Source organism: Hyla sarda, chromosome 4 (assembly GCF_029499605.1).
Source record: "Hyla sarda isolate aHylSar1 chromosome 4, aHylSar1.hap1, whole genome shotgun sequence".
Classification (NCBI taxonomy): domain Eukaryota; kingdom Metazoa; phylum Chordata; class Amphibia; order Anura; family Hylidae; genus Hyla; species Hyla sarda.
The window spans coordinates 364,634,364-364,656,512 of record NC_079192.1 but is presented as its reverse complement, the minus strand read 5'-3'; the positions used below and the strand labels follow the sequence as shown (position 1 = coordinate 364,656,512).

The window sequence follows — 22,149 nt, the reverse complement described above, 5'->3', positions numbered from 1 at the left end:
TATAGTTCAGATAGTTTTCTTATAGCATTCCTACATCTAAAGGCAATAATAATTCTATTCAAAATACCTATTTATGACATTTCCTAGTATATTCTTTTAGAGCATCTCCACCTCTTTAAATGTTTAATTTAATATTAATGATATTTTTCTTATTCAGGGCAGTGTCATAGATTTTTCAGCAGTGTCACTGTAAGTGGGATTGCATTGATATGCATGAATTCTCACTGGAGGATGCACTTTAGTGATGTCCCCATTTCATCAGCAACCAGCAAAGCTTTATTCAAAACGATATCTTTATTGATATGAGTGTTGTCCCACGAACACCTATTGTAGAAAAAGAAATCTATTCCATAATTTCAAGTAGTATTTTGGAAACTGAAATTGCTAATTTTTTGACAAGAGTATGTTAGAAATTGCTCTCAAACAAGTCAAGAAAAAAAATGACCCTATAGAAAGCCACAGCTGAAAAATCAACATTGTGATGCTACCCATAGGGCAGAATTGCAGATGATTGGTGTGATCACTTGAGCTGCAGAGCACCTTGGTCATAACATTCATTCTCTTTTTAGCCTTTATAATCGATATGGGCGAATTCTTGAAATCGGAGATATGAAGTTACTCATTTCTATCATAAACCAAGTTATTTTATTATAACGCACCATATTTTATTATTTAAATAAGATAATAAACAGGAAAAATGCATTCGCCCATATTTTTGCAAGTATTAAAGTATAGTAGAGCTACCGTAGTAATTTATGATTGTAATTTATATTTAAATTGCAATTATTGTAGTCCTTTGTTATTACTAGTAATGAAACGATGTATAAAACTAGTAAAAATGAGGATTAACAAATTGGTATGATATATATATATGTCACCATTTTTTAAACTCTTTTTAACTTTTTGGGCATATTTTACTTACATTCATAGTTTATTATAATTAAAAAGTTATTCAAAGTTTTTTTTCTTCTTTTCCAACAGCAGGGTTCTCAACATTTTTTCTCTTCATAGCACGATAAAAAATTAGGTGTAAAATCTTTTTTTAAAAATCGAAAAATATGTATCAAAAATTTTATATAATTATCTAAGAGTCTAGGAGAGTGAATTAGGCCATGTTTACACAGTAAATTCTGCAAATTTTGGAGAAGTAAATGGCTAAAAAAAAAGGGAAGCTTCATCCTTATGGTCCATTTTTTCAACTGTTTATGGCTCAAAATGAGTCTCAAAAACAATGTGTGAGCATAGCTCAATAAAGTAAAAAAAAATGCTATGCATGTTTGCTCTTATTTTTTAATGTTTTTATTGGAGTAAGTTAAAATCGGGTAAGTAGCCAATACAATGGTAAAAATATTAACAAATATAATTGAACAATGGTAGCAGTGAAAACTATAAATATTTTATATTTTACAGTATTATTCCTAATCTACAAGTCTACTACTAACCTATAATGCTTACATAAAATAGCTGTTGGTGAAACTCTTGTTTGGTTGAAAGCTTTCTCCCATAACCCTCTATACACAGGCATTTGGTTTGGCTAACACGTGTTCTCAATGAGACGGGGAGACAGTGGCTGCCAGATGCTTCTGGTGGTGGCATATTTAGTGAGAACAAAAGGATTAGACAGTTAAAATTGAATATGCCTAAACCTTTTCTTCCTAGACATCTGCCATTAGAGAAGATTTCGGAAACCACCATACACATTAGATAGTAAACCAGTCCTGACAAATCTATTAATCTTATAAACCACTATATGTGGGTTGCAGATTATAACATTTGAAACCTTTTTTATTGTTTACATTTAAATGTGGGCATCTTATTCCATCTATATTCTAGTGCCTCTTACATTTTTTTTATCATGTATCATCAGGCTCCAACAATTGATATTCGTCCTCGATCAGCAACTATTCAGATGAATAATGCCACACATCTGCAAGAAAGAGATGAAGAATATGGTTATGAGTGTCTTGATGGAAAAGATTGTGCCAGTTTCTTCTGCTGTTTTGAGGATTGCCGAACTGGTGCTTGGAGACATGGAAGAATACATATTCGTGTTGCAAAAATTGACTCGTATTCCCGAATTTTCTTCCCAACTGCTTTCTGCTTATTTAATTTGGTTTATTGGGTATCGTATCTTTATCTTTAAAAGAAAAGAAAATATGCCGCTGGAATGGATATGCGACACAGGCCTTATGAAGCATAAATATTTTTCATTTAAGAAGTATTATGGTTTGTGTACAGCACCAATGCACATTTTATCGGTTTATTCAATTTATTGAGTGCCATAAGCTGGTATTACATGACAACTGAGACAGTGGATCTGATCGGTCAGATATTGGTTAAGCCTGCTTCACTGTATAAGCATTATAGGGAATTAGAGATAAGAGACAGCTTCTATGGAAATGCTGTTTGGCAGATCATAACATGCCAACATTTGAACATGACATAAATCTATCATTGCATTACAATAGTAGTATTTATTACATTGCGATATTACAACTTGTCTATAAAGCTAAAACTTAAAATACTTTTTTTTTATAACATTAAGAGATATTCACTGTCCAGTTGGAGAGCACATGTAAAATGATGTAAATATTTTAATACCTTAAACCCTGTAGTGCATAAGATAATGCATGCATCCTCTGAGGCCAACACAAAGCAAATGGACTATACCACACAGTGTTATGCTTTCTTTGTATGTCTGCCTGTGCTATTTTAGGTAAACAATCTTATCAGTTCACTCTAATTGTTTAACCATAGCCACCTATGTCATGCATGAAAACTAAATAATTCCTGCACTTTCCTGGGTACCATTACACATGCCTTAAGGAAATGAGTACCAAGAAAACTTCATTCCTGGGTTTTTATTTTTAGAGTCTTACAATACCTGCCAAAGGTATGATCAAATTAGTAAGAACTTAAATGTTTGGATTTCTTCTATTAGCCTATTCCTTTGTATTTATGTTAATAATAGTCTTTCATTGAAGAGTTATTTCAGCCAATTGCAACTCTTTTGTGTAGCCTAAGAAGTAACCATTTAGCAATGCGATAACATACAAATCTTGGTAGAAAGGATTTCTTCTTGGTTGAAAGCTGGACCATTGAAGCACTGATCTACACATCTCATTGACTTTGTTGGAGCTATTTCTCAACTAATGGAGCTATTTGTCTTTTGCATAATGAATTATCCTCAGTAAAAAAACGGCTCGCACTCTGGAGGACTCAACAATAACCATGTGGCCAATTTTGGGAGCAGTATGTCTACCTGCAAATTTCCCTGGTTATAATAGCAGATGATTAGGGTTTTCAGCTTCTGGACACTTAGAGATCAATTAAACAATTGTCTGGGATGACAAGAAATTCAACTAACTGTAGGGAATATTATAAAGTTAAAAAACACTTACCAAACAATACTTACCTGTTTAATCCTCTTTCCGCTCCACTGCCCTTTATCTGGTGGTTCCTGATGGTCTTTACTTCCTGACATATGATCACTGCATCAACACCTTAACTGCATCGGTCTCCGCCATATATGCCAGCATCAATGCTAAGGTCAGTGATTGGCTACAGTGATAACAAGTCAATGCGATGCATCATTGCTTTAGGGAATAGAAGAAAGTCAGGTGGAGACCACTGGAGCTTTGGAGCTAGAGCTGCATTCTCTTCAGTCTTGACATCTGCTCATACTTACAAACTGTACTATTTACAGTGGTGGTACAAATTACTGCAAAACTGCCTTTTGGCTCTTCAAACTGATCGGCAGGGATACAAATTTAATATTTCTGGCCTATTCTGATGAAAACCAATAATTCTTAAAGGAGGTTCCCAGACAGGGAAGGTTTCCATAAGAGGCTCAGGCTCCAGTGAAATTAAAGCAGTATATTTACCCATCCTGCCCCTCCCCCCTCTCCACTTCCATATATATTCAATCACCTAGTCTCTGCCTCGGTGCTATTATTTCTCCTACCTGATACACACCATGCAGACAGGAACTGCCTACTCAGCCAATTATTTGCTGTTCCCATGACATGTTACAGGAATGAGGAAAAAGAGGACCTCGGAGGAGACTGGGTGCTTGGGAATACAAACTTGGATGATTCCTTTATCAAGTGAATATTGTATTTTATTTTATAACATTTCCTGCAGCTAGTTTTATTTTTGTTTTCTCAAACAACTCCTTTAAGATAAAACATTTCCATGCTTTGCTTTTCAAAGCTACATAATTGCAGAATCAAAGACCAATCATAACTGAAAAGGTTCTGAGGACCATTAGCAATTTCTGATAAGTAATTTTCTGATAAGCCTAAACATCAGAAAATGTTAAGTTTTGATGACCTTTTAAACATTATAAATACATTTCTGTTAGTTTTGCTATTGACAAGCAAGTCAAACTGTACTTTAAAATTGCTAAACAAAAGTTTCAATAAAAAAATACTAAATTATCGAATAATCTAAACAAAACAGAATTTAATATTTTTTTAAAGATTAAAAGAAACTTTAACAAATACTAACAACTGTACAAAGAAAAACTGCAAAACTAGATAATTATCATGTCTTCATATTGATTTTAAAAATGTAACCTCTAAATGATCGATAGACTTATTTTTATACTAAATTATAGTGACACTTTAGGTGGTAGTTGGCAGAGATCGCATGATTACTGGAAGAAAAATGACAGTACAGGGCTATACTCCCTAGTAGATAGATTAGCTAAATTCCAGTTATGGTTAACATGTAGCAACAAAAATAATGACAAGGTAAGACCATGCTTTTTTTTTTTACATTATATTTAGATTATAATTAGATTGTCTTTCAAAGTGTGTAATAAGATTGAATATTTTTTTCTAATTTTATAATTAGATACTTCATATTTGTACCTATTTCAGCTCCACTAAAATATTCTCTTTAGGCTTGGGTATACAAACTTGGATAATTCCTTTATCAAGTGAACATTGTATTTTATTTTATAACATTTCCTGCAGCTAGTTTTATTTTTGTTTTCTCAGACAACTCCTTTAAGATAAAATGTTTCCATGCTTTGCTGTTCAAAGCTACATAATTGCAGAATCAAAGACCAGTCATAACTGAAAAGGTTCTGAGGACAATTAGCAATTTCTGATAAGTAATTTTCTGATAAGCCTAAACATCAGAAAATGTTAAGTTCTGATGACCTTTTAAACATCATAAATACATTTCTGTTAGTTTTTTCCTACTGACACTGTACTTTAATCTTGCTAAACAAAAGTTTCAATTAAAAAAAGACAAAATTATTGAATAATCTAAACAAAACAGAATTTAATATTTTTTTAAAGATTAAAAGAAACTTTGACAAATACCAACAACTGTACAAAGAAAAACTGCAAAACTAGATAATTATCACGTCTTCATATTGATTAAAAAAATGTTACTTCCAAATGATCGATAGACTTATTTTTAAACCAAATTATAGTGACACTTTAGGTGGTAGTTGGCAGAGATCGCATGATTTCTGGAAGAAAAGTGACTGTACAGGGCTATACTCCCTAGTAGATAGATTAGCTAAATTCCAGTTATGGTGAACATGTAGCAACAAAAAGAAATGACAAAGATAGACCATGCTTTTTTTTTAGATTATGATTAGATCGTCTTTAAAAGTGTGTAAAAAGATTGAATATTTTTTCTAATTTTCTAATTGGATACTTCAGATTTGCACCTATTTCAGATCCATTAAAACATTCTCTTTAGGGTAAATTCACACACAGCAGATTAGAAATTTCTCCAACTGTCCCATTTAGCTAAATGGGCCTTGCGGAAAAGCATATGCTTGTTGCCAAAATAAATTTATTTAAAACAATTTAACTAATTAATTCATTTCAGTAATAGTAATTTTTTTAAACAAACCTACAAAGAAACCTACAGTATGTGAATATACCCTTAGGATAATGTGTGTATGTATATGTATATATATATATATATATATATATATATATATATATATATATATATATATACACACACAAAGTAGTGAGAAACAGACTGTGTAGTTATGAATAACATGTGCCAACATGCTTCCAATGCATCCACAACAACTAAATTGTTAGAGCCATTAAATGTCAAATGTATTACTCTGAAATCTATTCTCTTAAAATGTTTATAATGGGACTTGTTTGTTACATTAAATGAATTTATACATTAAAGTTTCATTATAAAAGGGTTTGGATGGTCTAATCAAAAATCATAGGTTAAATGCAAACTATATTGTGGAGGTAAAAATCTGCATTCTGGCCTAGATAAGAGAATGGTCTCTTCAAAAAGGAAGAGATTTTACTCTAGATATATGTGCCAAAACACAGCCAAAACAGTATAAAATACAATGAAAAGAGCAATTTTAGAAGACACAGGTTACAATAAATACAGTAGAGAAAATGAACAAAGGAATTTATAGGGCATTGAAAAAAGATCACTTTTTTCACTCAATTGTGCATATTATAGTTGCATAGTATTTAAAAAACATATCAATAAAATGTGCTTGGTATAATCATTCTTTTATTTTTATTTTTCTACATGCTAAGGAAGTTGGTGCTCAAGACAAACCTGTGCCATGTTTTGCATAAAATCAACACAATATGCTATAGTTTCGATTTTTAAGAATTTAACATTATTATGTTTTTATTATTATCATGTTCCCTTCTAATAGCAAAGGTGTAATTTTTTTTTCTGCCTTACTCTCTTTGAAAAAATCAATCAATCTCATAATTCAAGAATCTTTCCTCCTTTTGTATCTCTAAAATTAACCCTAAATGCCTTACCTCATCTTACCTCAACCCATAAATACTTTACCTTATTTACCTCAGTGTACTTACCATATTGCCAAAAATTACAATAAATGATCATAATATAGATACATTTTTTAGTTTTTTTGCATTATCCATTTGTCACCTTAATCATGATTAGGTTATAATATTATTATCCCAACTATGTTAAATAAAACTTTTATTGGGCAAGTCAGCTATGTTACATAAATAAAAAGGATGGAAGGTACTAAATCTCTAACAATTGGAAAAGTACTGAATTGTAAAAAGCATCTTGACCTACCCACAGTATTATGGCTGCCATCAAGCAATCTGTGCTCAAGCTGGATTATGTTTAGCATTGCTAAATGAAAGTAAATGTGGTCACGTTACAACCTGAAAGTTACCATCACATAACAGTTGGCAAAATCCGAAATTTATTGGCAAATTTTGCCATACCAACATTGCAGTTTTATGTCAAATGTCTACAAGATGATATGTAGCCCTATCCTAAGGGGAACTACCTTAAGTAAACAGGAAGAAACAGCAGAAACAAGTGAAACTACAGTAACTGTGTCCAGTCTGATGAATCAGCCATTAATTCATTTAGTCAATATAGATCATGGTCCTAGCGTTTTACTGATTCAGTCAGGTCTGGGCAACTCTCTGGCGGGATTTTTTCCGGACAGAAATTCGGCAATGTGAACCTATCCTAACTTTTTTCCAAAAGCAAAACTGTTGGCTTGGCTGCTAATTAATTTTGTCTGCATAAATTAGTGCTTCTTTTGCCCTTAATAGATGGATTCAGTCCTAGAAGATCTCTGTCACTTGTCACCCTAGTCTTTTTAATAGCCAAACAACCTGTGCACTATGGAAGCGACACTAATTTATGTGGACTAAATTAATTAGCAACTGAGCTGTATTGTTTTTGGAATACAGTCACATTACCAATTTTCCGGTTGGACAAAATCCGGCCAGAGATTCGCCCAGACCTGACTGAATCAGTCAACACTAGGACTATGAAGACATTGGCCTCGCCAATGACTGCAATGTCCTCAGTGCGGATTCCGCCTAAAGAATAAATATGATTATTCTTTTGGCAGTGGAATGCACTGTGCAGCAGAACCTCATTGCCAGCAATGGGATTCTGTTGCACCAGAATTTTGGAGTGAAATTCCATAGTATAAACCTAGCCTTACTGTAGTTTTGCTCAATTCTGGTTCATATTTTCAGATTTGTCCATATTTTCACATTTAGGAAGTTGGAATTTAGAAAGTTAGACAAGAATGAACCAAGCCTAAATTACACTACATACAGTATATCAGGACCTAAGAAAGAATTTCTCAGCTTGAGATCAATGTTTTTAGAAAACAGAAGGTAGGATATGTTTACATTCAATGTAAAGTAATTGAGCAAGTAATTTAGTTCCCTCAATGAACTGTAATTATATTTAAAAAAAAACATGAACTCTTATGCACTGACAAAGTAAGAAATTTATTAAATCTGTCTTTTATATGCCAGTAAATCTGTTACATCACATATCAGGTGAGAAAAGACCCGATTGATTGCCACATACATACAGTACCAGGAAATGTCTAATCTTTTATATGAATATTTTATACATGGTATATAAAAAAATCCTCTTCAATTCCCAGTTCTCAGTCATTATTCACTATCTTCTCTGACTAACGATATTGAAACACTCAGTCCTTATGAATAGGTGAAGTCACCTTTATGTCAAAATCAATATGAAAACATGATTTATCTGTATAGCTGGGTTGTTTTATTTCTGTTCTATTATACATGGATGACCCCTAGTATCATGATTATTCAGTGAAGATCATGATCCATGACCCAATATATCAATCCTTTCTTGGAATTTTAAGGATTTCATAATTATATTAAATTGCAAATCAACTAAATTTTTCCTTCTATAGACCGAGGTTGTTGTTAAATTTGGAGCAATCCTCTAATAAGACCATACTTGTGCTCACGACTCCAAAGGTTACATAGAGATAAAATAGAGACGCTATGTAAGTAGTTTTTCTCAAGCTTATTAGTGCCTATATAGGATATTATAAACAGAAATCTCTTACCATTGCGTATCTACACTATTAATGTATTACATTAAATTATTTAAAAAATGCCATACCATAAGAATACATTCGAAAATTGCTGTATTTGTAACTCCATATCATAGTGTGTAAGGGTTGGTTTACCAAAATTGAAGCCTCTTTTTAAGTTTTATGTAAAGAATTCTGTGAAAGGGAACTTGGTATCAACACATGGCATGATTTCCCATGTGTAAATGTCCCCTTACAAATGATGTATTTGACATCTGTTCTACTGTTGTTTGGTTTGGGTCAAAAACCCAACGTTCATTGAGATTTCATTAGAAGTGTTATTAATCCAATTTTTTTTAATGAGATTTTTCAAAAATAACATAAAAGGAACCTTAATATTCAGCTCAGATTGCTTGATCACAGCTATGCAATTGTCATCTTTCTGTATTATTTGTTTCTATAACTTACAAAGCATTAAACTATCTTAAAGTGGATCTGTCAGCCCATCAGCATGCTGTGAGCTGTAGACAAGTAGTGACAGATATGGTGCAATAACACTAAATGTTACCTTTTCTAAAACTAAGGGCCTTTACAGAAGTGTCAAGGAGGCAGGGCCAAGTGCCAATTCTGTAACATATCAGCAGCCCCACACCGCCTCCTTGACACTTAAAGGGGTACTCCGCCCCTAGACATCTTATCCCCTATCCAAAGGATAGGGGATACAATGTCAGATCGTGGGGGTCCCGCCGCTGGGGACCCCCACATTCTACCATGCGGCACCCACCTGTAACGGCTTCCGGAACCGCTGTAGGCCCTCAGGCTAATACCATCCCGACCACGGGGGTGGAAGATCGTGACATCATGACTCCGCCCCCGTGTGACTTCACACCCTGCCCCCTCAATGTAAGTCTATGGGAGGGGGTGTGACAGCTGTCATGCCCCCTCCCATAGACTTGCATTGAGGAGGCGAGGTGTGGCATCACACAGGGCGGAGTTGTGATGTCATGATCTTCCTTCCCTGTGGTCGGGATGGTATTAGCCTGAGGGTCTCCAGCGGTTCTGGAAGCCGTTACAGGGGGTGTGCCGCATGGTAGAGTGCGGGGGTCCCCTGTGGTGGGACCCCGCAATCAGACATCTTATCCCCTATCCTTTGGATAGGGGATAAGATGTCTAGGGGCGGAGTGCCCCTTTAAGCTCCGAAAATTTTTTTACTTTATGACTTCTGCGTAGGCCCTCCCCTTTAGAAAAGGTTACGTTAATTTTAGTGCACCATTATCTACTAGTCTGTGCCACGCAGATGGGATGACAAATTCACTTTAAGGGAGAGAGTACTATATACTGTAGCTTATGGTGTAGATTGTGACATTACATGTTGATCATTAATCAAAGTGCACTAACTATTTTAACACTATTAAGATTGTACAGGCCTTCTTTTTTGTTTTGGTATGAATGATAATCAATAGTGTACATATCATAGAGGCAGAGAATGTGGACTCTGTTCAGACCAGAGATAGACATTAATGGATGGCAGGAAACTGTGCAAGATTCAGAGGTACTGCATTGTGAGAGACTAGGGAGAAGGTTCAGGCCAAAGGTGAATGAATATTTTGATTGCTGTATGGTAAGCACCAAGCTATTCCACCCTGGCTGACAAAACATGGCACTATTTTGATATTAGTCATGTGCACCGGTGATTATAACCCTAAATGAAATAGACACACAGAGGTTCTATGAACTTTATTTTCTAAGTTTGCATTGTTTAATATCAGTACTAAATTATAGTTATATTTTAGAAGACATATTTCTGTATTACTTTGTCCTTTATCATATGGCTTACAACCAAGACATGTAAAGATGGACCTTAAATTAAGCAAATATTCAGCTTTTTTTTTTTAGGGTATGTTGATGTTGAACAACAATGTGTTGCAGGGAAGCTTACAAAGAAACATATTACTCTCTACAAGTATGCCTGAGAACGTCTGGAGCTTTGCTTGCCTTTTGCAGAGAGTAATGCTTGTGGAAGGCGGAATGCCTTGATAAACTTGTACCAATACAATTTCTCTGTCTTTGTTGATGAAATGACATTATTAAAAGACCAGAGAGCACTTGCTGTAAAAACTTTAGTTTTTCATGACCATAAAATATTTGTCCTGTTTCCTGTTCTTTGTAAATAGACATAGAAAGTGTTGATGAAAAGTATAAGGAGAAGGATACAACTTATTTTTTTCTTTCTTTCTTTTTTTTTTTTTTTTATAAAATTATAAAGAAACCTATGTGTACCTGTAATTGTTGCTGTCTGTGTTAGTTCTGTGTTACATGTAATGTTTAAAACTTTTTTGGTGTAAAAGAGCAATATTCTGAAATGCTGCTTTTTGTTTGAAAGCCTATGTAAACTTTCATTAATTTTATTAAATTGTGTGACCCAATAGTAAATATTCACTATGTATAAATGATCATGTATTGTTTTTCTAACTATATTGCAAAACAATGAGGAAAATTATGAGTGCAATTTCAATTCATATCAGTAATCTTAATTCATAAATATGTTATTATAAGCAACTTGGTAATCAAACTGTTAAACATATGATGAAACTTTTTAGTCAAATCAGATACACTATATATATATATATATATATATATATATATATATATAGTTGATTTATAGATATAGATGCTGAAATATCCAACAGGTCCATATATTTATGTGTTATATGCAGTGTATGGTGCTTAACAAAAACTGCTGATTGAAACACTAACACTGTCTAAACACTACATTTCACCACATACATGGTGTTATCATTGAGAGAACAGTCAACACTAAGTAAACCATGAGGATGCCCAGTTTTTATAAACTTTGTTTGGGTGTCGCGACTGATAACTTCCAATACCATCTATTATTTACAATGATTTACAATTATTACAATTATTATTTACAATACCATCTATTATTTACACAACGATTTTTATTATTATAAAATAAACAACCATTGGTTGTGAGAAGAGCACTGCCAAAATTAAGCACACATATTTATGCATATACGATCACTCCTCCAAAGGGGTGTATGAACCTTTATTACAACATCGCCCTTCAATATCCGTTTGTCTCACAAATTCTCATTCGGTTTCTAAGCATAGATTGTACACCTTTCCAAATTCATTTAAAAAGACCCAATACAAACTAGAAGGACTTTATCCTCCACACTGATTACTATAAAAGTATTATAATTCCAAAATGTTTCTGGGGTCTTATAATTAAAATTGCTCCATGTTCTGAGAAAGATAATTTTTATTGGATCCTTTTAAAATGGAGAGTTGTGAAATCTATGGAAACTGGTATTTGTGAGACAAACGGGGGAAGGGGATGGTTTTGACAAAAGTTCACACACCCTCTTAGAGAACTAAGTATATAATATATATATATATATTTATATATATATATATATATATATATATATATATATATATATATATATATATATATAGATCTTCCTCCACAAGGAAACAGCACCCAACACAAGGTCCAGGTAAAGTGCAAGCTACAGGGTCTTTATTGCATCAAAATAAACAATGCGACGTTTTAGCTGACAAGCCTTTTTCAAGCAAAAATATGCTTGAAAAAGGCTTGTCAGCCAAAACGTCGCATTGTTTCTCTTGATGCAATAAAGACCCTGTAGCTTGCACTTTACCTGGACCTTGTGTTGGGTGCTGTTTCCTTGTGGAGGAAGATCTATGTGGATCCAGTGTGGCACACTGGGGGTTACACTGCACCACACCTGAGCAGTCCTGTGCTGGAGTTTCCATAGTGACTACTATATATATATATATATATATATATATATATATATATATATATATATATACACACACAGTATATCCCTAAATACTTGTACTATATCTTGGCAGTGCTCTCCCCACAACAGTGGTTGTTTATTTTTTTCTATTTGCACAATAACTTTACACCTGGATCTTAGTATATGATGGTACTGGTAACTTTGGTAGATATCATGCACGCAGGGATATTCTCAGTGCTCTCTTGGATAAATACTGTAGGTGTGAGGATGAAAAAGCCCCAATATTCCCCAAACACGATGAATAATTTACCCAGTACAACCAACCTTTTATAATATTAGGAACAGTTAAAGGGGTACTACCGTGCTGTCTTGCACGCAATCTCGCACGCAGCACCCCACTGTCATAAGGCCCCGAGGAGAACATAAGCTCCAGGTCTGATGACGGGGCCGTTCATCATGACATCACAGCTCCGCCCCCATGTGACTTCACGCGCCACCACCTCAATGCAAGTCTATGGCAAGGGCGAAACAGCTGTTTCGCCCCCTGCCATGGACCTACATTGAGGGGGCGGAGCGTGATGTCACATGGGGCGGAGCCGTGACATCACAATACTCCAGCCCCGTGATCGGCAGTAATCAGATCCGGAGCGATGTTCGCTCCGGGGCCTGATGACAGCGGGGTGCTGCGTGCGAGATTGCGGGGGTCCCCAGTGGCGGGGCCCCGCGCAATCAGGCAACTTATCCCCTATCCTTTAGATAGGGGATAAGTTGTCAACACGGTAGTACCCCATTAAGAAGAGCTAGTTGTCACTTTTGTTGTTGTTTTTTGTTGTTGTTGTATTAGGCATATATTGTCAATAGTGACCAATCCATTACCTTGTAGATGACCAAGAGATAACACTCCATATGTAACCACAAAATATACAACATCTGGTTTGTTGTCAAAAAGAGATCTGTTATCCGCCAATAAGACCTTCAGACCAATAACTGAGGTAATTTTGCGAATGATTGCAACCAGAGATGAGCGAACTTTTCAAAAAAACGATTCGGCCGGTTCGCAAAATTTTCCCAAAAAGTTTGTTTCGATACGAATTTGTTCGCTGCGAATCGATATTAAAAAAGGCTATTTTTAGCCTACATACAGCCTCTATAGGGGTATAGAACACTGTGTCGTGTCCTAAAACGCATATGGAGTGTGTTGGGGTAGTGAAATAATACTGTCATTCAGAATAGCATGCAGATTACCGGCATCGCTCCTAGAATCACTGCCGCACAGCAGCACAATGACAGAGCCTGGTGGTGGCATCAGTGTCAGGAGACCATATAGTGACTGAATGACATAGCGTGGACATGTTGGCAGCAAGAGGAGACCATTTAGTGGCTGAATGGCACAGCGTGGAGTTGGCTGCTGCACTGGTACACTACACACCAGGGCTTCACAATCCCCCCCCCCAAAAAAAACCAACACAATCTTTGAAATTTTTGACAAAGATTTCTCATAGGTAGCACCCGCTATCCCAAAATTTTAAATTTCCAGACCCAGGCCCCACCTCTGTGGCATCAGGAACCCATATATTGCCTGAAGGACACAGCCTGGAGTTGGCTGATGCACCAGTACACACCCGGGTTTCACAATCCCCTCAAAAAAACAACAACATTTTAGAATTTTTTTAAAGAAATACCTTTGTGTAAGAACAAGCGCATATCCAACAGTTCACAAGACTCTATAATGCAAGACAGTGGACCACCCAAAGACATTCTTCTAAAAAATAATAAACCACACAATGTTTGAAATTTTTTTTACAAAAAATAATTCAATATGTGTGTAAGCGCATCTGTCTCCAAAAGATCAGATCACCAAAGGACTTTTTTCGCCCAAAATGATGAAGCAGAGTTAATCCCTGTCCGTATTTTTATTTTTTTTTTCATTAAAAAAAATCACACACAACAAGCGTTCCGTTGTGTAATGATTAGCATTCTGGAAAATTCAATTTTATTACCGATAAAATTATCAGTAAATAAAAAAAAAAAAACACTACCCAAGAGTGTTTAATTACCCCGTACATTACACCAGGAGCAGTCAGGAGTAGGCCTCAGCAGTACCCAAGAGGCTTTAATAACCCCCTACCTTTGCACGATCAATTGCGAGATCGAGCAATACCAGGTGTGTTATGCCCTCAGATTTCCGGGGCTGCAGGTGTGCTCCACTGAACGGATTAGCGTGTCTCTATCTTTCATCGACCGGTGCTGGTAACCCGCTAACTCCCGGAAAGGTAAGCTGCCGCGAAGCAGGTGGTCTCCCCCAGGCACGTTTGGCTCCAGAATTTCCACTACTGCCACACCACGCTGACTGCCAACTGTGCTACCGCCTTGCTGACTCAAGGGCAACCTGCAACTCTCTTCTCCTGATGATGAACCCCCCTTCTCCTGAGATCGAGCAATAACAGATGTGATATGCCCTCAGATGTCCGGGGCCGCAGGCGCGCTCCATTGAACGGATTAGGGTATGTCCATCTTTTTTGGTAGCACCCGCAATCCAAAAATGTTAAATTCCCAGACCCAGGCCCCACCTCTGCGGCATCAGGAACCCATAGATTGCCTGAAGGACAAAGCCTGGAGTTGGCTGATGCACGAGTACACACCCAGGCTTCACAATCCACCCAAAAAAACCGCAAAATGTTATTGAAATTGTCTTAAAAAATACCAGTTTTTTTAAAAACAAGCGCATATACAGCAGTTCAATGCAGGATGGTGGACCACCAATAGACATTCTTCTCAAAAATAATAAACCACACAATGTTTGAAATTTGGTTAAAAAAATTACTACATGTGTGTAAGCGCATCTGTCTCCAAAAGATCAGATCACAAAAGGATTCTAATCGCCAAAAATGATTAAGCAGAGTGAATCCCTCTCCATATATATATATATTTTTTTTTCATTAAAAAATCACACGCCACAAGCGTTCCGTTGTGTAACGGTTAGCATTCTGCAAAATTAAATTTTATTACTGATAAAAGTACCAGTAAATTTAACAATAACACTACCCAAGAGTGTTTAATTACCCCATATATTGCACCAGGAGCAGTCAGGAGTAGGCCTCAGCAGTACCCAAGAGGCTTTAATAACCCCTTACCTTGCCCGATCAATTGCGAGATCGAGCAATAACAGGTGTGTTATGGCCTCAGATGTCCTGGCCCGCAGTCTCTATCTTTCAAGAACAGGTGCGTGTTGCACGTTGTAACCAGTTCGTGATAGGGATCTGGGAAAGCAATTATTTAACCTTAAAACGAGGAATTACCAGTAAGTGAGGGTCATAAGCTGGCGTTGATTAAGTCCCTGCCCTTTGTACACACCGCCCGTCGCTATAAGCGATTGGATTAGTTAGTGAGTTGGTTAGTGAGGTCCTCGGATCGGCCCAGGCGGGGTAGGAGAAGGCCCTGGCAGAGAGCCGAGAATTTTAACGATCATTGTTGAAATTTGCATTAAGCATGTATTTAGCTACTGCTAAACATCCAAAAATGTAAGGCCCAAGGCCAGAGGCACCAGGGAGGCAAGTAGTTTCTAAAAGACACAGAATGAGTCTGGAGCATGCATTTGCAGTACCCAAGAGGTTTTCATAACCCCTTACATTTAAAGATCAATGTTTACATTTGCATTAAGCATGTATTTAGCTACTGCTAAACTTAAAAAAATTATAGGCCCAAGGCCTGAGTCACCAGGGAGGCAAGTATTTTGTGAAAGACACAGAATGAGTCTGGAGCAGTCATTCGCAGTACCCAAGAGGGTTTCATAACCCCTTACATTTAAAGATAAATGTTGACATTTGCATTAAGCATATATTTAGCTACTGCTAAACTTCAAAAAATTATAGGCCCAAGGCCAGAAGCATCAGTTTTCCCCATATTAGGAGCATAGTTGTCCCCCAGATTAGGCAGCATAGATGTCACCCAGATTAGGCAGCATACATGTCCCCCAGATTAGAAGCATAGTTGTCCCCCAGATAAGGAGCATAGTTGTCCCCCAGATTAGGCAGCATAGATGTCCCCCAGATTAGGAGCAAACTTGTCCTCCAGAGTAGGCAGCATAGATGTCCCCCGGATTAGGAGCATACTTGTACCCCAGATTAGGCAGCATAGATGTCCCCCAGATTAGGCAGCATAGATGTCACCCAGATTAGGCGGCATAGATGTCCCCCAGATTAGGAGCATACTTGTCCCCCAGATTAGGAGCATACTTGTCCCCCAGAGTAGGCAGCGTAGACTTCCCCCAGATTAGGAGCATAGTTGTCCCCCAGATTAGGCAGCATAGATGTCCACCAGATTAGGAGCTTAGTTGTCCCCCAGATTAGGAGCATAGTTGTCCCCCAGATTAGGCAGCATAGATGTCACCCAGATTAGGCAGCATAGATGTTCCCCAGATTAGGCAGCATAGATGTCCCCCAGATTAGGAGCATAGTTGTCCCCCAATCAGCGCAGGCCGGTCAGAGCCAATAAAAGGGCCGTATGTGGCAAACGGGCCGTACAATGCCCAGGTCTGCCCCAGAGGGTTTTATAACCAACCACAATAGAGAAAATTTTGTTGTAGGAGCATGGTCAATCTACTCAGACCCATCTGTCATTGGTGGCTGGAAATCCTGGCTGATCCATCCCTGATTCATCTTGACAAACGTCAGTCTCTCCACATTTTTAGTGGACAGCTGAGTTCGCCTTGGGGTGACTATGGCCCCGGCCGCACTAAACACCCGCTCTGATGGCACACTACTGACCGGGCAGGACAGCCTTTCCAGGGCAAACTCAGCTAGTTGCGGCCATAAATCGAGTTTGGCTGCCCAGAAGTCCAGTGGATCTTCAACGCTTGTTGGCAGGGTCATGTCGAGGTAAATCACCACCTGCTGGTTCAGGTCCTGCTCCATGTCCACCTGCTGCTGATGAGTAGCTTCACTATGCGGCTGAAGGAAGCTACTCATCAGCGACTGTAGACTCAGGCTGCTGCTGATTGAGCCGGTACTGCTCCTGCTACCCCTCCCCTCCCCAGCAGCCGTGGCAGTGGAAGGTGAATGCAGAGGGCCCCCTGAGTCAGACCTGCGAGTGGATGGACCATGTGGCCGATAGAAGCTTCCTGAAGTAGGTCAGTTTGTCCTCCCTCTCAGTGGGTGTAAAAAAGGCCCCCCATTCTGGGCCGGTTGCGAGGGTCTAATAAGGTGGAGATCCAGAAGTCATCGCGCTGACGAATTTTGACAATTCGGGGGTCACTACGCAAGCAACTCAGCATGCATCGTGCCATTTGTGACAGTGACACGCTGGGACTACATGCCTCCATCTCCACTGCATACTGCCACGGTGTGTCTGGGTCCTCTGTCTCGCCTCCCTCGTAATAACCCTCCAGCTCCTCTGGCTGCTCCTGCTCCTCCTCTCCTGTCCAATGACCAGAAACACCGGCCATCTCATCCACCGTAAACTGTGCTCCGCTCTGCCCCTCATCATCCTCCTCCAGTTCATCCCCCACAGGACTCATGTAGCCTTCTGATGTAGGCGCAACGTCTCCATTGCCGTGACCAGCCATGTTTTCAATCATTTTTTGGAGTAAATGTAGGAGTGGAATTACGTTGTTCAGTGCGTAATTCGAGCGACTAACAAAAAATGTAGCTTCCTCAAAGGGCCTTAGCAAACGGCAGGTGTCACGTATGAGCTGCCACTCGTTCACATTGAAGTTACACAGGGGAGTACTCCTATCTGCTTGTATCATCAAAAAATCCGTGATGGCTTTTCTTTGTTCGTATAGTCTGTCCAACATATGGAGGGTGGAATTCCAACGTGTGGCAACGTCACAAATGAGACTATGTTGTGGGATACCATTCTGACGCTGCAGCTCAAACACAGTTTGCTTGGCGGTGTACGAGTGGCTGAAGTGCATGCACAGTTTCCTTGCCATTGTCAGGACGTCTTGTAAATGGGGTGAAGACTTGATGAACTTCTTGACAACCAGATTCAACACGTGTGCCATGCAGGGCTAATGGTTCACACTTCCTTGTCGCAGCGCGGCCACAATGTTCTTCCCATTGTCGGTCACCATGGTTCCCATTTCCAGATTTCGTGGAGTAAGCCATAATCAGATTTCCTCCCTAATGAACTTTAGCAGTTCCTCCCCTGCTTGACTCCGTTCGCCAAGGCAAACCATGTGAAGGACGGCTTTACACCGCTGTGCCCTACACACGTGGTACGATGAAGGGCCACCGAGATTTGGACGTGCAGTGGAGGCAGAGGACACGGGGGAGGAGGAAGAGGAGGCGCACACTGTAAAAGGACCAACTGCCTGGGAGCGAGAGCGTGGAGGAGGACGCGGTGTGACCTGTCCAAGTTGCTGTTGTGGCTGTGCATGAATAACATTTACCCAGTGGGCCTTAAAAGACATGTATTGTCCCTGCCCGTAGTTACAGCTCCACACATTGGCGCTGCCATGCACTTTTGAACACACCGACAGGCTCAATGACTGGCCCTCCTTCTCTTGTACAAACTTATGCAGGGCTGGTACTGCCTTCTTCGCAAAGAAATGACGGCTTAGGACTCTCCACCTCGGCTCGGCACAAGCCATCAATTCCCTGAAAGCTGCAGAGTCCATCAGTTGGAAAGGGCGGGACTGCAACACCAGCAACTTGTACAGGAGCACATCCAACTTCTGCACCGTTGGATGAGTGGGCGCATACTGTTGTCTCTTGGACATGGCTTTGCCGATCGATTGTTGGCGGAATGGCTGACTACGAGCGGAAGAAGCAGAAGCGCAAGAAGGAGGGTTTGACACAATGCTCCCTTCGGCTGAGGTGGTGGAGCCTTGGCTGCATGAAGGAGGGAGCGGATGGCCACTGGGTGATGCGGCAGGCTGGACCACTACATTGGAGCCACGGTTATCCCAGGCCGCTTTATGGTGGCGAATCATGTGTTGACGCAGGGCCGTGGTGCTGAGATTGGGATCCTGACCACACTTCACTTTCTGCCGACAGATTTTGCATGTGACTACGCTAAGGTCCTCCGGATTCTTTATGAAGAACAACCACACCGCAGAGTAGCTGATTTTCCCACCCGCAGTCTGCACTATTTCACTGCTATTGGCGCCGTCTATTCCACTACCTCCCTGAATGGTAGCTTGCGGCGAAGCAGGTGGTCTCCCCCTGGCACGTTTGGCTCCTGAATTTCCACTACTGCCACCACCACGCTAATTGCCAACCGTGCTACCGCCTTGCTGCCTCATAGACAAAGAGCAAATCTCTTCTCCTGATGATGAAGCCCCGGCTTCTGCACCCGGCTCCCAATTGCGATCGGCTTCATCATCATCAAAAGATGTGTGCACGTCACTGATGTCCTCCTCGTGTTCCACAACAGTGTCTGCCTCAGGACCCTGAACAATTGAAACAACGCCTCCCACATCACTCTCCGCATCACTACTTGGTCGCCTTGCGGAGCAAGCGACGCATGTCTCCTCACATTCTTGGCTGCCCATTAGCTGCTGAGTGTCCTCTATTACATCGTCCTCACTAAATAGTGGAGCTGAACCCAAAGCATGAGATACTTCTTTGGGAGAGGGAACAGCATAGGACAAAGGCAATGGGATTACGGGGACTGCTCCCGGGCCATGCCAACTGAGGCTTGTGTCTGAGGAACCCACCGACTCTTGACTGGGCTTGTCAGATGTCGCTTGTGATGATGGGGATGAATGTGCAAACCAATTGACGAGGAGAGATGGGTCGACGACACGACCGCTGGGTGTTAACGGGAGCTCAGGCCTATTGCTGCGACTCCTGCTGCCACTCGCCCCAAGTCTGCTGCCAACTCTGCCTGATGTATGTAGGCCTCTGCCCCTTCTCTGTGCACGTCCTGGCACTTCCCTGATTGACATACTTAGTGCATTTATGAGGGTATAGAAAAGCAGCAGGCAATTACTTACGGCTGTCCTTTCAAAGTATATAGGCCCTAGACAGAATAACAGTTACTAAATAGTACACTCCTTTGTTGTATGTATGCCCTTTGTAATGATGAGCGCACTGGTATGCGTATTTCTACGCAGAAAAAAACACTTTTTTTTTAAATACACCAGCAGGTGTATACTAATGTGTGGAATAGCACTGAATTTAGCACAGAGACAGAATAACAGGTAGTAAATAGTACACTACTTGGTTCTATGTATGCCCTTTGTAATGATCAGTGCACTGTTAAGCGTATTTATACGCAGAAAATAACTCTTTTTTTTGTTGTATACACCAGCCAGTGTATACTAATGTGTGGAATAGCACTGAATTTAGCACAGAGACAGAAATACAGGTATTAAATAGTACACTACTTGGTTGTATGTATGCCCTTTGCAATGATGAGCGCTTTATTAAGCGTATTTGTACGCAGGAAAAACTTTTTTCTTCTTTAATACACCGGCAGGTGTATAACGTGTGGTATAACACTGAATTTAGCACAGACACAGAAAAAAAGGTGGTATATGGTATGCTATTTGCTTGTATGTAGGCCCTTTGCAATGATAAGGGCACTGTTAAGCGTATTTGTACGCAGGAAAAACTTTTTTTTCTTTCATACACCGGCAGGTGTATAACGTGTGTTATAACACTTAATTTACCACAGAGACAGAAAAAAAGGTAGTATATGGTACGCTATTTGCTTGTATGTAGGCCCTTTGCAATGATAAGGCCACTGAAAAAGCGTATTTGTACTCTGGAAAAACTTTTTTTTTCTTTAATACACCGGCAGGTGTATAACATGTGGTACAACACTGAATTTAGCACAGAGACAGTACAAAAGGTAGTATATGGTACGCTACTTGCTTGTATTTAGGGCCTTTGCAGTGATAAGGCCACTGTTAAGCGTATTTGTACGCAGGAAAAACTTTTTTTTTTCTTTCATACACCGGCAGTTGTATGACGTGTGGTATGACACTGAATTTAGCACAGAGACAGAGTAACAGGTGAAAAATGGTAAAAAGGCACTAAAGTCCACACTAATATGACTTATTTCTGAACAGCAGCAGGACCCAACTGGGCAGCACCACATAATTTTTTTTTTACAGGGATTAAACCCTAAATTGCACTCTGTCACACAATTGTGAGAATCAGATTTGTGGAGCAACAGAAAAAAGTCAATTGGGCTGAAAAAAAGAGGAGATTAGATGCTCCATACAGGTAAAACAGCTGTGAGATCTATGACACAGGTGACTGCTATGTAGCACCTCTATGCCTGCTATATGGAGTAAGGAGAATACAAGTTTTGCTAGAATCGTTCTCGGTCAGAACTGCAGCAACACTGTGCCCTGTATCTTTCCCTAATGCTGATGTCCCCGGTACTCGTAGCGGTCGGATGCTGTATAACACTGTTGTATGCGATCAGCACACAGACATGCAGTCACTTCCTTTCCCTATCTCGTGTGGAGAAGATATGACCAGAGGGAAGATGGCCGCCGATTATATAGGGCTGTGACATCACAGGGGTCAGTGAACACTGATAGGCTGCATCTGTAATGTGATTCAGGGTCAG

At 39.3% G+C, this 22,149-nt stretch overlaps 1 protein-coding gene across 2 annotated transcripts in view; it reads left to right on the top strand.

The window, feature by feature from the left end:
• Positions 1-9,647, top strand: part of GABRG2 (gamma-aminobutyric acid type A receptor subunit gamma2) — a 193,790-nt gene extending 184,143 nt beyond the window's left edge. For both annotated transcript variants that reach the window (XM_056516664.1, XM_056516665.1), the window contains one exon: positions 1,868-9,647. In XM_056516664.1, the coding sequence (XP_056372639.1) occupies positions 1,868-2,143 (276 nt within the window). In that variant the 3' untranslated portion in view covers positions 2,144-9,647. The remainder of the gene's footprint in view (positions 1-1,867) is intronic.
• The last annotated feature ends 12,502 nt before the right edge of the window (positions 9,648-22,149 follow it).